General features: G+C 41.3%; 1 protein-coding gene across 3 annotated transcripts; it reads right to left on the reverse strand.

Annotated features, from left to right (window-relative positions):
- Positions 1–1,380: 1,380 nt before the first annotated feature.
- On the reverse strand, positions 1,381–14,030 carry LOC100707998 (ras-related protein Rap-1b). 3 transcript variants are annotated; one of them, XM_019346503.2, is made up of 8 exons: positions 13,898–14,030; positions 9,561–9,630; positions 8,446–8,514; positions 8,290–8,346; positions 8,063–8,203; positions 6,777–6,920; positions 5,130–5,218; positions 1,381–4,999 (listed from the first exon to the last, which is right to left on the reverse strand). In XM_019346503.2, the coding sequence occupies exons 2-7, from the start codon at positions 9,615–9,617 to the stop codon at positions 5,132–5,134; spliced, it is 555 nt and encodes a 184-aa protein (XP_019202048.1). In that variant the 5' UTR covers positions 9,618–9,630; positions 13,898–14,030; the 3' UTR covers positions 1,381–4,999; positions 5,130–5,131. The 3 variants fall into 3 exon arrangements, with proteins under 3 accessions (XP_019202048.1, XP_003448128.1, XP_019202047.1); XM_003448080.5 differs by having other exon boundaries at positions 5,126–5,218; XM_019346502.2 differs by having other exon boundaries at positions 5,126–5,218; positions 9,561–9,633; positions 13,898–14,016.

The following is a 14,030-nucleotide window of genomic DNA, read 5'->3' on the forward strand; positions in this document are numbered from 1 at the left end:
GCCTCCATAAAAAATTTTCCCCTTAACAACAGCTGTGCACTGAATTATGTTTTACAATGATTTATGTTCGCTTCAGGCTCCAAAAGAAAACAAGATGGTAATGTTTACACTTCAAAATGCAGGAACAGTTGACAGCATTGACATCACTAATGATTCAGGTCATAATCTATTAAAACATATATTATTTCATTCATTAATCTTCAAACTGAGATTCTGATCTCAGTATCACCAGATCTGATGGTTCTCCACGCTGACGATGTTACGGATCATTCGGTCTTCTGTGGGTGACGGTAATGTGGGGTTTACACAAACCACTTGTTCACCACTTTGGTGGTGATGTGATAGAACTATTAGACCTTATGAATTCTATGACACTAAGCTTCTAGTTCCCACAGCTGCCACCTTCCAATACCCATGTTTCACACCGATGCACACTCCCCAACTTCAGGCCATGACATATATGCTCTTGATGCAGATCCCCGACATCTGCCTCCACATCTGCACACAATGCGGCTCAGGTGGTAGAGCAGATCATCTACCAGTTGGAAGATTGGCGGATGGTTCCTGATGCTGAACTCAAGAGTTTCCCCTGGTGCATCCATCAGCGTGTGAGTGTGTGTGACTGGTTGAATATGTCCGGTAGTAGGAAGTGCTCTCTGAATATTTAATGTCCATCTTGGTGGCTTCTTGGTTGTCATATCTTGCAGCTTCATCTCATCCTGTTTGTGCAAAGCGAGGTGTACGGCGAAGTCCAGGTCGCCGAGGCCTTTCTAAACAGCTTCAGGGTGATGAAGAAGAGGAGCAGAGACAGGACACAGCCTTGTCTGTGATGCTGAAGAAGTTCCGTTGACCATTTCTTGGTTTTGCAGCTCAATCGTCGACACAGATCTTTGAAGATGGTAACGAGAGCTCGAGGGATTTGCGCTGTTTGATTTCTACTAGTGGCTGAAATTCAGAATGACTCCACATCACAGGTTGCTGTTACAAAATTGCACCACTTTTATTCATTTAAGGCTTTTTAGTTTTTAACTTTACATTTGGCTTCACTGCCCCCTCCCCTCCCCCTGCCTCCCGCCGCCACTGTGGGTTTCCGTACTGGGAAGAAACCAGTTCAGACCATTTCAGCACCAGTGTTTAATCTCCCAGCAGCTTACTGGGTGTTTTTTTTTCTTTATTTTTTCAAAGCTGATACATCACTGGTTGAACTGGTTTCTTTTACATTTCACTGGTCATCATGCCATACAGAGAAAAAGAAGCAGAATTATATCAGTACTGAGAAAAAAAAATCAAAATAATTTCTTCGTATTGTGAACTGCTCATTCCAGTTTGCATTCGGCTGTGGCTGCCATGGTCACTTCGACGTCACATCAGATTGAGGACTGGAAAGCAGAGAGTGAAATATGTAAATGTGCCTCACATGGTCTGTGACACACTGCAATGCAGCTGTAAGAGTGAACTTTAATGCTTAAACACATGAAATGTAGTCAGATTTTGTTTTTAGTTACATTTACATGTTCATATCTGCTTACAGCTGCCGTACAGCGTTACCACTTCTATTAAATGTTTACATGCTGCTCTTAAATGCCAAATACGGGCACTTAAAGTGAAGTGTTACCATCTGCATCAGCCCCTATTTACTGTAGCTGTCAAGGCCTCAGTGCGCTTTAAATGAAGTGTGTAAAGACTTTAACACACGTCTGTTTCTGTCCAAACATTCAGACCTGGCTTCGCTGTCTTCAAAGCAACAATCGCAGCTACTTTTCAGTCTGCAGCATCGTTGCAGACGTGTGAAAATAAGGCCTAGCTCCCCTTCTTGTGATTTCACACAGCTGCTTCTGTTGATTCTCACAAGATTAAGAGATCTAAAGAACTTTTTTCCAAAACACCAGACTCGTTTCTTCATCTTCTTAAACCACACTGACGCCTTCAGAAGTCACAGGAAATGACGAATGGCACCACAGCCTCTGGGCGAAGGCCTGAAAGGTCCAAGTGCAGCCACGGCTGGCCGTGGAAATGACTGAAAGTTTTTTCTGAGGATGAAACCCCCGTGTTAAAGCAAGAACCCTAACAAACTCACTTTGAAGCAGTTCTAAACAGATAAAAGGACATTTCAAGCATTTATCACCTCATTTCTCCTCTTAAATGAATTACTCATAACCATAATCAGCTATAATCACATGAATGAATACATAATATGAAGCGTCTCTATTGATACATGAAGAAATACTTTCCAACACTGAGAATACACTGCAATGCTCAATGTATATGTGAATAAACAGTTAAACTAAACATAACACCATTATATGTAACTAAATATGCTTGCTAATCATCATTAATCATCAGTCATCAACTGCTAATACACCAGTTATGGATACTGTGTAGGAGAAGTGATAAAATATACTTAAAAATGGCCTCATATTGTTTTAAACTGTCATGAAAGTGGCTTATAAACATTATCAAGAGTACGATGGGGTGTATTTTTTATAATCCATGTTTGTTTTTGGCTATAAAAGGTGCTCTGCACTGCCCCTTGTGGCGTACACAGAAACATCTATTATACCTGAAGCTTTCAGAAATAACAGCAGTGGGTGTTTTCTGCTTTACAACCACCGGAGGCAGTAATAAGCCCCTCCTCTATTGATATTACAAGAATAAAGCTGGAATCATCATAATGCGCTGGCAGGAAACAGTTGGCGATCGGCCTGCCGCAGCCACAAACGGCCCTCCGGCCCGGAAGCTTCTGCTCGGCATGCAAACTGTCGCAGCAGCACCTCCTGGAGGTCAGACTGGGTACTGGCAGAAACATCAACATGCTACATGACTGAAGACACTGGAGGAGACCCAGAATACTGACAGCAGTACCCCGCTGATAGTACAACACTGTGCACAGCAGCACTCACAGAGGTCACGGGTCCGGCAAGCGGTTCCCGTGAGCTGACCACGCCCACAAACACATATTCAAAGGATTTCTGTGGCTTTAACCCTCTCCGGCTGGACTGCAGCCATGCTACTGTTAAACTGAAACACTGAGACTTTAAGTTTGTTCTTCAACTGATAAGAAAACACCTCCATCTATCGATGCTAACAGTTTAACATTTAAGTATTACTCAGCACGGTGCATGCAAAAGTGTTAGCATGACGTACCAAGAATACAAGAAACTCCGCCTTCTCCTGGTTGAGTTTGGGAATCCATCCATCAGAAGCTTAAAGGGGACCGATTATGCTTTATTAGTCTTTTATTGTACGCTACGTACGGTTATGATGACGTATTAGTGCCACGCCAAAACATGGAAAAGGGTTAAAAAGAATAAAACTGCAATTATTTTTTCAGGGGTGGTTTTAGCAAGAAGGAAATGATTTCACATTGTTTAGGAACACAGTCTAACAACTCCAAGGATGTGTGTGCTCTCTACAACGTGCTTCAACTTTATTCTCGATATTGAAACTTTATTCTTGAAATCTTGACTATCATATGCTTTTACTTTGTTTCTCATAATTTTGACCTTATTTCCAAAATCTTGACTTTTTTCATATTTCGGTTTTATTCTCAAACTCTTGACTTTATTGTTGAAATACCTACATCATTCTGCAACTTTATTCTGAAAATACAAACACATTTTTTTTTCCTAATGTGGTCCTGGTACTCCTTTCTAAACTTTAATGCCAGATATTTATTTTAAACATGGCCATAGTTTTAAATAATGGAATGAAAACGTGTGAAAGTTGTACTTGTAGACACAAAGCTCAGGCTTCATTTTGTTTTTGGTGCTGCCCCTCTGCATGCTTCCATCAATGGACCAATTAGAAGAAGGCGGGCTTTTAGGGACGGGGACGCCCTTAAAGCGACGGGTTAAAATGGCTCATTTTAAGCAGATTAGCCCAGAAGCTCCAAAAAGGGCCGGGAAAGGACAGTAAGGGCATTAATTTACTTTTAAATCAGGTAAAACTGCTCTAGTGAAAATAATATAGAGCTGAAAATGAGCATGACAGGCCCCCTTTAATATCTTATCAGTTAAAGTGACTAAAGGACCAATAATTCAGTGTTTCAACCCCGCAGGTCAAAAAACGATCATTACAGAAACTGGCCTGCTTCACTGTGTTACGTAGCTCACATACACTCACAAACACACACACAAACACACACACAGAGTTAAGGTACTGGACCAGTGTGAGTCTGCTGTCAAAAAGGCAACATGTCCGCCCTGAGCAGCAGATCAGGAGTCAGCTCGCCATGCTGCTATGGCAACAAGCCACCTAACATCTTCCTGTTATATCTGTATTCTTCCTGACTCCGCCCAGTTTGTTAGCTTTAGGCTAACTTTAATTACGGCATTGCTATCAGCACAGTAAGCTAACCTCTCGACTTGCTGCTACACCCCCCACCCCCGCCTCACCCCGCCCACACCTCCCTCCCCAAAAATCAAAAACATAAAATGACTTAATTGTTTTCACACAGAATCATAATAACAACCACTGTAATAATAACCACTGTATGAATCCACAGGTTTCACCAGAGCCATATACACACACGGTCAGCTGTGGCGGCGGCACCGTCATCACCGCGGCGATGCCGACACAGCTGACGGTCACACTGCGTGTGATTGGCTCAGGGCTGCCGGAAAACAATAAGGCGAAAGAAACGAAAAAAGAAAAGTTTAAAATTTTTTAAAAAGAAAAGAATGCAAGAAGCCACTCCCCACTGCAAAAACAGCCTAGCAGAGAGGATGATGGGAACCGTAGTTTAAATCAAGCCCCTGCATTCCCGCAACAGCAGAATCATCATCATCATCGCCACCGCCGTTGCAGTCCTTTGATGTTCTGTTTTAATGTTTCCAAGGCAACAGTCTCCTTTACATTGTGTGATGAAGGATGGGAGAAGCGATCGTCATGGTAACAGAGTGGCTGATGCTGATGGTGACATGGTTGTGTTAAAGGGGCGTGGCCAGCTGGAAGATGTCCTGTGATTGGTTGGTTGGTTGGTTATCAGGTGAGCAGGAATCTGGACACAGAGAACCGGTGTGTGAATAACAATCTGTGTGATCAACTCAATGTGTGTGTGTGTGTGTGTGCGTGTGTGTGTGCGTGTGTGTGTGTGTGTGTGTGTGCGTGGGACAAAAGAAGCTACCTGCCATTAGAGAAGCTGACAAGTGGACTTTTTGCGGGTTTTCCCTGGAACTGGACTCTTCCTGTTGATCTGTCGGACAAGGTCGTAGAAGATCTGCAAACAAACACGAAGAAATGAAGCCAATGCTGCCAAATACTGCCAAACATTTCCCAAACTACTAATGAAATGCCAAAAACTACTTAAAAATGCCAATGAAATGACAAAAAATGCATATTTAGACTATAATAGTCTTAAAATGGTCATATCCCAAAAACCAACAGAGCAGCAGCTGAAACACAAATGCTAAAGCGTCAAAATGTCTGACACTAACGATGAAATCCATTTTTTCTTTGTCTATGACAAAACTCTGGAGGAATAGTCTGATGTTTGTATTATTACAGCTTCCAGCCTTTTTGAGCCAGGACTGCACGCGTCACAGTGATTCTCTCATGTTGCACGCTGTAAGCTTTATTTCAGTTTTTTACAGAAGAACAAACTCCAGATGATATGTACATCGTTTTGCAGAATCAATGGTGCTCAAAACTCAGAAGCCCAAAGATATTTAGGTTTAAATTAGGGATGGGTATCGAAACCCGGTTCTTGTTGAGAACCGGTTCCCACTGTTTTTTTCCAATTCCTTGGAATTGTTTGCCATTTTTGCAAACGATTCCCTTATCGATTCCAGTCGCCCCGAATGACGTCACCACGTTGCGGAGCGTCATTTACTTGGCAGGGTGCCTAAGCGGCTCAAACGGTCAAAAGTTTGGTTATACTTTACGAGAACGGATGGCAACGGGGCAACTTGCAATACTTGCAAAGTAGATATTTCATTTAAAGGAGGAAACACTACGAATGTGCAAAAGCATTTGCTCACAAAACACGCGATAACCTTAAACGAATGTCGTGTTTTTAATTCCGCTCCAGACTCGTGAATCTCAACCCAGCAGCAGTGGTAACGTTTGCACGTCCTCTCCCGTTAATGCGGCAGGTAAATAATCAACTAACAGTGCATATTATGTTAGTGCGATCTGCCGTATTACAAAACCTGCCATTACTATGCGCTGCATTTAGGTGACCATGATGAGAGAGACAGACAGAGTCTGGCTGGCAGTTCTCGCTGCAGTCTACCGGTAGCATCTCCTTTCAGGCCAGGATAGACGAATGTCACCGAGCAGTGACTAAGTTTGTGGTCAAAGCTTTGCACCCATTTGCCACAGCAGATGCCCCCGATTTTCGGTAAGTGAATGTGTTTAATTGTAGGCAGGGACATTACTGGATATTCTTGTGTAATTGCTACAGAATAATTTATGTTATATTTTGTTAATGCTACAGAAGAATATTTATTTAATTATTTTACATTTACAATTTTTTTTCCTGGGGACCCTGTGACATTGAAGAGCCGTAGACTGTGGATCTCTTAAGATCTCACTGTTGGGTTTGTAAGGCCATGTTACTCCTAAATTTCTTGTTCAAAGAGAAGATATAAAACAAAGTTCTAAGCTAATCGACCTTAGTGTTCTCCTTTTTTAAAAATAAGAATCGATAAAGAATCGAATCGTTAAACAGAATCGAAAATGGAATCGGAATCGTGAAAATCTTATCAATACCCATCCCTAGTTTAAATACAGCTGTGACTAACTGTGTGAACTTTGCTGTGGGTGTGTTTTGTCACCTCGTTGACGTTAATCTTGCTCTTGGCCGAGGTCTCAAGGAAGGCACAGGAGTTCCACTGGCGAGCGAGACCAATGCCCGACTCTTTGGCCACCACACGCTCCACCTCCAGATCGCATTTATTTCCAACCAGGATCATGGGAACCTAAAGTGGCATGCCAAACACTCACATTCAGACAGCTGTTTGCAGCACATTCAAAGATGATCACTGGATTATTTTAATGGGAGAAAAATCATGTGAAAATCAGAAAAGAGGACATCAGTGTTTCATCTGGTTTTTAGAATCTGTAACGTTTGACATGAAGTCAGAATGTGTTTCCTTTATTTTTTTATTCATATTTATCCATTTTGTAAATAATCTGTTTCATAATAAAAACATGTTTGAAATTTTATTCAGTCATTTTATTGACTAAATAAATGCAGAATCATACATTTCTAGCTTGAAACATATTAAACATATTAGGTTTTTAAAAATTTTGTACAAAACAATGTTTTCTTTTTATTAATACTTTCTTTTTTAATTCACTTTTTTCTTTTTTTTTCTCATTTTAAATGTAGATATTATAAATTTATTTGCTTGTTTTATTTTATTTGTTTAAAAGCTTGTTTAGAAGCATTTTCTATTTTTTTATTACAAATTTGCTTGTTTATTTTTTTTAATTTAAACTGCAAATTTTTATTTTCAATTTTTTAAACTTTATTCTTCTTTCCCCACTAGATGCTGATTAAAACTAAAACTTTTTGGAACCTATGTAATATAAGTCATGTCCAGCAGGGGGAGCAATGCTAAAGGCCTGCACACAGGGTGTCTGATGGTGGCATGTTAAAACAAGTGACCTCTGTTTCATGCAAATAAATTACACGTACACCCATCAGCAGTCAGTTAGCTAGCTTAGCATAAGCCTGACAGCAGGGTTATGTGGAGGTGATAGAGTCCACTTCCTCTTAAACTCAGATTTAACTGATTTACCTAAAATTACATTTTTATGTCATGACAAACTATTTTTGGCTGCCACCAGAAACTTCTCCCTTTCTCCGCTGGTTTCTAGGCAACTGCCTCTGAGCCAAGAAACAAGAGTTTTAAATACAAACATCAGCAACTGACTAACTACGACCGGACAAATTACTCAGGAGCTCCTTAACTATGCTACAGACTCCTTCATCTGGCAAAGAAAGCTCCAGAAAACGTTAAGAGGAGCTTAATGTGCTTAACTTAACTGAAACCATGACTTAAACCTGCATATTAGGGTGAGTTTAGGCAAAGTATAGGGTGCTGTGGTTTCTTACATCCTCCGTGTCCTTCACTCTGAGGATCTGCTCTCGGAGGTCTTGAAGGTCGTTGAAGGTGGACTGAGCCGTGATGGAGTAAACCAGAGCAAAGCCCTGGCCATTCTTCATGTACAGGTCTCTCATTGCTGTGAACTGCTCCTAAAGACAGACAGACAGACAGGTGGTCAGGGACTCAGTCAGGCACATCACATGGTCAAAAGTATGTAGACACAGCTAGGTCTTACTGTTCCTGCTGTGTCCAGGATCTCCAGCATACACTGCTGTCCATCAACCTCGACTTGCTGCAGAAACAAAAGGAGTGAATCATAACTTTGGACTATAACTAAAACTAATTAAACTATAGATGCTTCTAAAAACGTGTGAGGATGAAGAGGTCCTACCTTCCTGTAGGAGTCCTCTATCGTGGGGTCGTATTTCTCCACAAAGATTCCCTGAACAAACTGGACAGTCTGGAGATGGACAGACGGACGGACACGAGTAGCGGGACAAAGAGAAGTAGGACAGCAGTGTTAATGGAGCTCTGTTCAGCTCCCCATTGGGAGTCATTAGAACGGAATTAATGTGACACTGTGACACATCTCCATTATATCATGGGGAGTAAAGCACTTCATTGTAGTGTGACTGACACCGCTGTGTTTGTGTGTCAGCAATGACCGGGCGCAAAAAGGAAGCACAGTGACATCACTGTGCAGCCATTTACACAGGAATCTGCACTGGAGCACTCCAGCCATGCAAGTTCCAAAGCTGCAAACACAGTTTTACCTCAATGTGCAAACGTGAATGTACAAAAATCTGTATATGAATAATACAAACACTAGTGCACAAACAGGACAAGCGATTTGCGAACGTTACATCAACAAAACATTTTTTTTTTCGTATTTTTTATTTTATGCTTTATTTTTTATATTTTTAATGTATATTTAAAATATATATATTTGCTGTATTTTTAATTATTGTGTTTTTTTATGTTTTGTACTAATATTTTAACCTTTGTTAATTAGCTGTTAACATACATTTGTCTTTATTCTATTTATTTGTCTATTTACACTGTATTTTTTTTATTTTTAATCTTTATCTTATTCAGTATTCATGAATATATTTTCTATCTAATTTATCTTCCTATTCATTCTTTATCAATTTTTATTTATTTTAAATATTTGAAAATATTTATTTATTTATTTTTCTTCATTTGTTTATGTAAATATTTGTCACTATTTCAGTGAGGTTTTTTATTTACATATTACAAGTATTTATTTTCAGTTTTCTATTCCTTTATTAGTTTTTGGTGGGGACTATTTTCAGCAGCAGATTAATCCACATTGAATAGTTGAGCTAAAATAAAGTACAAGGTGCTGCCCTGTGGCTCTGAGCTCATCAGTAGGATGATTTCAGTGTTGATTTTATTTTTTTCTGGCACTCACTGACATTAAATAGAATAACATCAGACTCTCACTTTAATGCAAACAACTGATTAACTTGGATTTTTTTTACTTACCAGAGCTGACTTGCCGACGCCTCCTGATCCTAAAACAACCAGTTTGTATTCACGCATCCTGACTGTCTGTCTGCTGGGTGAGAGACACAAACACAGAGGAGGAGACCGTTAACAGGTCGCTATTGGACATCCAGTCACAGCTACCAATCACACAGCAGGATTACAGTAAGCCCCACCTCCTCCTATGATGCACCTGGAGATGTAACACCATCAATTACAAACACACAGATGAAGACTTCCTGCCCCTCTCTGGGAGATAATGATTACCCAGCATGCATGCAGTAAGTTACTGAAAACTGCGGAGTCACATGATCTCACAGCTGGTGGTGATGCCACTGCTATGGAATCCTTCCTGGTTACTGTTGCTATGCGTTCATGTCTCAGTGTGTGGATGCATACCAATCATGCCTCGCCATGTGTGTGCAAACCTTCACTGTCACGGCAACAAGAAGCAACACGATGCACAAACACACACACACCCAAATACACACACGTTTAAGATAGTTCATGAGGACCCCCACTGACACGATGTGTTTACAGACCCTAAAACCATTTCAAATTTTACCGTCACAGCCTGTAAACAACACAAATACAGCTACTAACTGACAACCAGAAAAGACTATAAATGAGTAACACCAGGTGTAATCTAATATTTAAAGTCGACCCTTATACCCTGCCACATATCTCCTGCTCTGATGGTGGATGTTCATATTAAACATGGCCAAGTTTCTAATAAGGTCAGCATATGTACAATTAAGCCCCGTGAGCCAAACGGTTGCACTCTAAACACTGATTCAGACAGTTTTCACTATTATCGGATCTCTGTGATGTCATAAAGTGCAGATATCCCTAATCTGATCATCTCAGGCTCCAGAGCTCAACCTGCCTGCTGTTAAAACCAGAAATGTATTGGCCACCAGGGGGCGGCTCCTCGCCACAAACAGGCTTCTGTTTTTTCATTACCGAGTTTGAGGTTTCATTACAAGACTTCACTGATCAGCTAGTGATGTAACACTGGCTACACCCATCTCATATCCTGTCTGTGGTTCAAACATTCTGTTTACGAGGGGCAGCCAATCAGAACAATGGTGACTTAAAGGAAGGATAAAAGTCTTGCAACCCCGAAACCACGTTAGATCAGGTCTCCAGAAGCTGTTACTTTAATTTTAGTGGTTGCAAGGATATAAAAGAAGAACCGCATGCATGAAAGTTTGGTTTCTGTAACTGTGCAGTGTACAGGTCACAGGAAAACAACAAAAAGGTAAATACTGTGTCACAAATACTCTTAACTGACCCAAGACAAGACTAACTCAAGACAAAGTGCTTCTTAAATTTAAAGCTTTTATTTTGGTAACCTATCTGAGAATAACACTTATAATAAACAAGTTACCATCAAACATTCAGCTTAAGCTAAAGTTGCTTAATATTTTGTTCATAATTTTTAGGTAAATCCATTATCTCAAATAATAGGACTATTAATGTCTTCATGTAGTTATATTTAAGTCACGGCAAGACTCCTGCAGTAATTAATCACACTCAGTGAGTACTCTTGCTCGAAACTTTTGCCCAAATCCTATTTTCAGAGTTTATCTATTCTATTTTGGGGGCAAGAAACAAGAAGAGAAAGACTCCCAGTGGATTTTATTGTTCAGGGCTTTTGTACATATTTTAAATAAAAACTAGTGTGGTGTATGGGTCACAGGAAACCAGCAACAAAACAACAAAAATCGGAATCTTTTTGCCTCTTAAAATGTAATTATTGTGCATAAATACCCTTAAAAAATTATATTTTGGCCATCTCAAGTATCATTTTCAGAGTTAAAAGCGTAAAAATGAAGGGCTTTGAACTTTGGTACACTATGTTGCCTTCATGTGACTAATACTCACAGGACATTCATAACAAAAAGGTTAGTACAACTTTCCCTCTTAAGTTAATTTTGAGGCAATAAAAAAAAAAGACTCAATGAAGGGCTCCCAGTGGGTTTTCTTGTTCTTGAGTTGTGTTCAAGTCTTAAATACAAACTTGTGCTGTGTATGGATCACAGAAAACCCCCTAAAAAACCCTAAAAATGTTAAATGTCTCCATCTCCAGTCACGACAGCTGTATAAATGCGCTAAATGCACACAAGTGATCAGGTGGAGACTGGGAGGAGTTCAAATCTCAAGTTTTATCTGCCCTACTGTCAGTGAAGGCATCAGCAGTAATGGATTTCATCGCCTGAGGGTCTGAACAGGGCTTGCCTCACTACAACGCTCTGCAGCAAGTCCAGACGGGTTCAACGCTTCCCGAGAAGTCACTCACTGGAGCAGCAGAGGTGAGGCCATCGAGGGGAAAGTTGGATGAGCCAAAACATCGAAAACCCTTCGATCACACCTGAAGGCCTATCTCTGGACGTTTACGAGTCCCCCTGTCAGAAACCTGCCTCTGCAGGAGTGCACCTGCATCGGGACTTTCCCCCTCATGCTTCACGATGCTGTGCTTTGATGAAATATAATGAGACATTACAGAAACATGCACAGACACACAGCAACAGCAGGAAGTAAAAGATCATCACGTCTTCCAATAAATCATAACTAAGGCTCAGAAAGTACTTTAATTTAAAAAGCTCTCATAATCCATCCATCCATATACTTCCACTTATCCACTTCTGGGTCAGAGCAAAGTGAGCAAATTAAAATAGACACACTCTTCTCTTAAACTTCTTAAAGAAAATCAGCTGATTTGCTCTTACCAACCACTGCTGCTCATGAAATATTTGCCATTACAGCTCAGGCTGCCTAAACCTGGTTTGGCACACCCACAGGCATCAAACCCAGAAGAAGTGCCAAACAGGAACCTCGGGACCTGGAAAATTAACCTGAAGTACCAAAAAAGCTGCAGTTTCCCTAATATCGAACAGACACTGTTTTTGCTATAGAAAGATGGAGAGGCAGGTGGCTTCAGCTAATTGGAGTCTGTGAACTGGACTCCAATAATATCTCCAAAACAACCACAAAACACAAACGCCTTCACCATCTTTTTTTATACAGTCTGTGTTGAAAGCAACACACACTCCTGTCCCAATTCACAACATCAACAATACACAGAAGTAGAAAGCTTCCATATCTCTTTATAGTCCAAATTTGTAACAATTCAAAAAAGAAATACTGCCCTTTCTGCACACTGCGAGTGTATTTCCTTATAAATGACCCCTCACTGTGGGTCTGTTTCAGTTTAACTGCAGTTCAGACTTAATGCATGAACAACAACAATCAAACTACACAGCAAATTATTATATAACTGTAAAATGAGGCGTCACTGAGGGCTTTTATGTTGTATTGTGATTGTACCACATAAACGCTGACTGAAAGGAAGACTTTAACCTGAAACTTCATACTTCACATCAGTGTTTCCTGCTTGTTTTGTTTACATGTGAACAAAAAGAGGATCTGCTGCTATCAACATAGTCTGCTGGCCTTAATTTATAGGCTATAAATGCATTAATCTTTAGTTACCAGAGCCTCACTGCACAGATACACACAGTTCAACCCAACCTGAAACCTGCATTTTATTCTTATTTTTCAGTATTTTTGTTCACTCAGTGGGCACTTCTGCTTTTTCCAGCAATCACTGAATAATGTTAATCTACTAAAGTGAAGTTGTCAGAGCAGAAAGATGGACTCACAACACGCACAGATCCCTGAGTCAAGCAGAACTAGGTGGGGCCTGTCAATACTCTGTGTGTGTGTGTGTTGCTGACAGACAGTACAACAGGAGAGGAATAAAACCAAGCAGTGTCTGTGCAACCTGCTTTGGTTGCAGGTTCCCTCAAGCTCCTAAACTCTGCATCCTCTCATCAATCACTTCCGCTCTTCTTTTTTTTTTGCCTCCGGGACAGCAACGGGGCTTCCGCAGCTCTGTGGCCGCCTCACAATGCTCTCTGCCCGGGAAGCTCTGCAAGTAGGCCCCGCTGCCTCAGAAGAGCGGAGACAAAACGCGAGCAGAAGCGGACTTCGGGCTCTACAGACCGGAAACAGACACACAGACGGACAGACAGCCGCGTGAACGCCGTGAAGCACTCAGTCTGTGTCTGATATAAACTGTATTCTCATCAGGACAGCTGCCGTCCGTCTGTCTGCCTCTACGTCCATCCGTCTGTCTGTCCGCCGGTCGCTCGCTTCCGCAAACCCAGCCCAGCACGGCTCCCCACCGGCCTGTCTCCCGTCCCTGCTAGCCGGGACATTTCCCGGTTCGACCCAGGCTAGCTTACATCTACATGAAAGAGAGAGGAAAAAGGAGGGGGAAGCGAGGAAAAAGAGGTAAAAGCGAGAAACGGGAGAAAGGAAGCGGTACTCACAGTCATCCACCCGTCCACTCCGCTGCGCTCTCCGCCGCTCACTCTCTCTCCTGTTCGCAGTGAACGTCGCTCGACCAGAGCCGCTCCCTCCTGCTCCCGACGCGCTGACGTCAAGTTCGACACGGCGAACGCA

Source organism: Oreochromis niloticus, linkage group LG17, assembly GCF_001858045.2.
Source record: "Oreochromis niloticus isolate F11D_XX linkage group LG17, O_niloticus_UMD_NMBU, whole genome shotgun sequence".
In the NCBI taxonomy this organism is placed as follows: Eukaryota; Metazoa; Chordata; class Actinopteri; order Cichliformes; family Cichlidae; genus Oreochromis; species Oreochromis niloticus.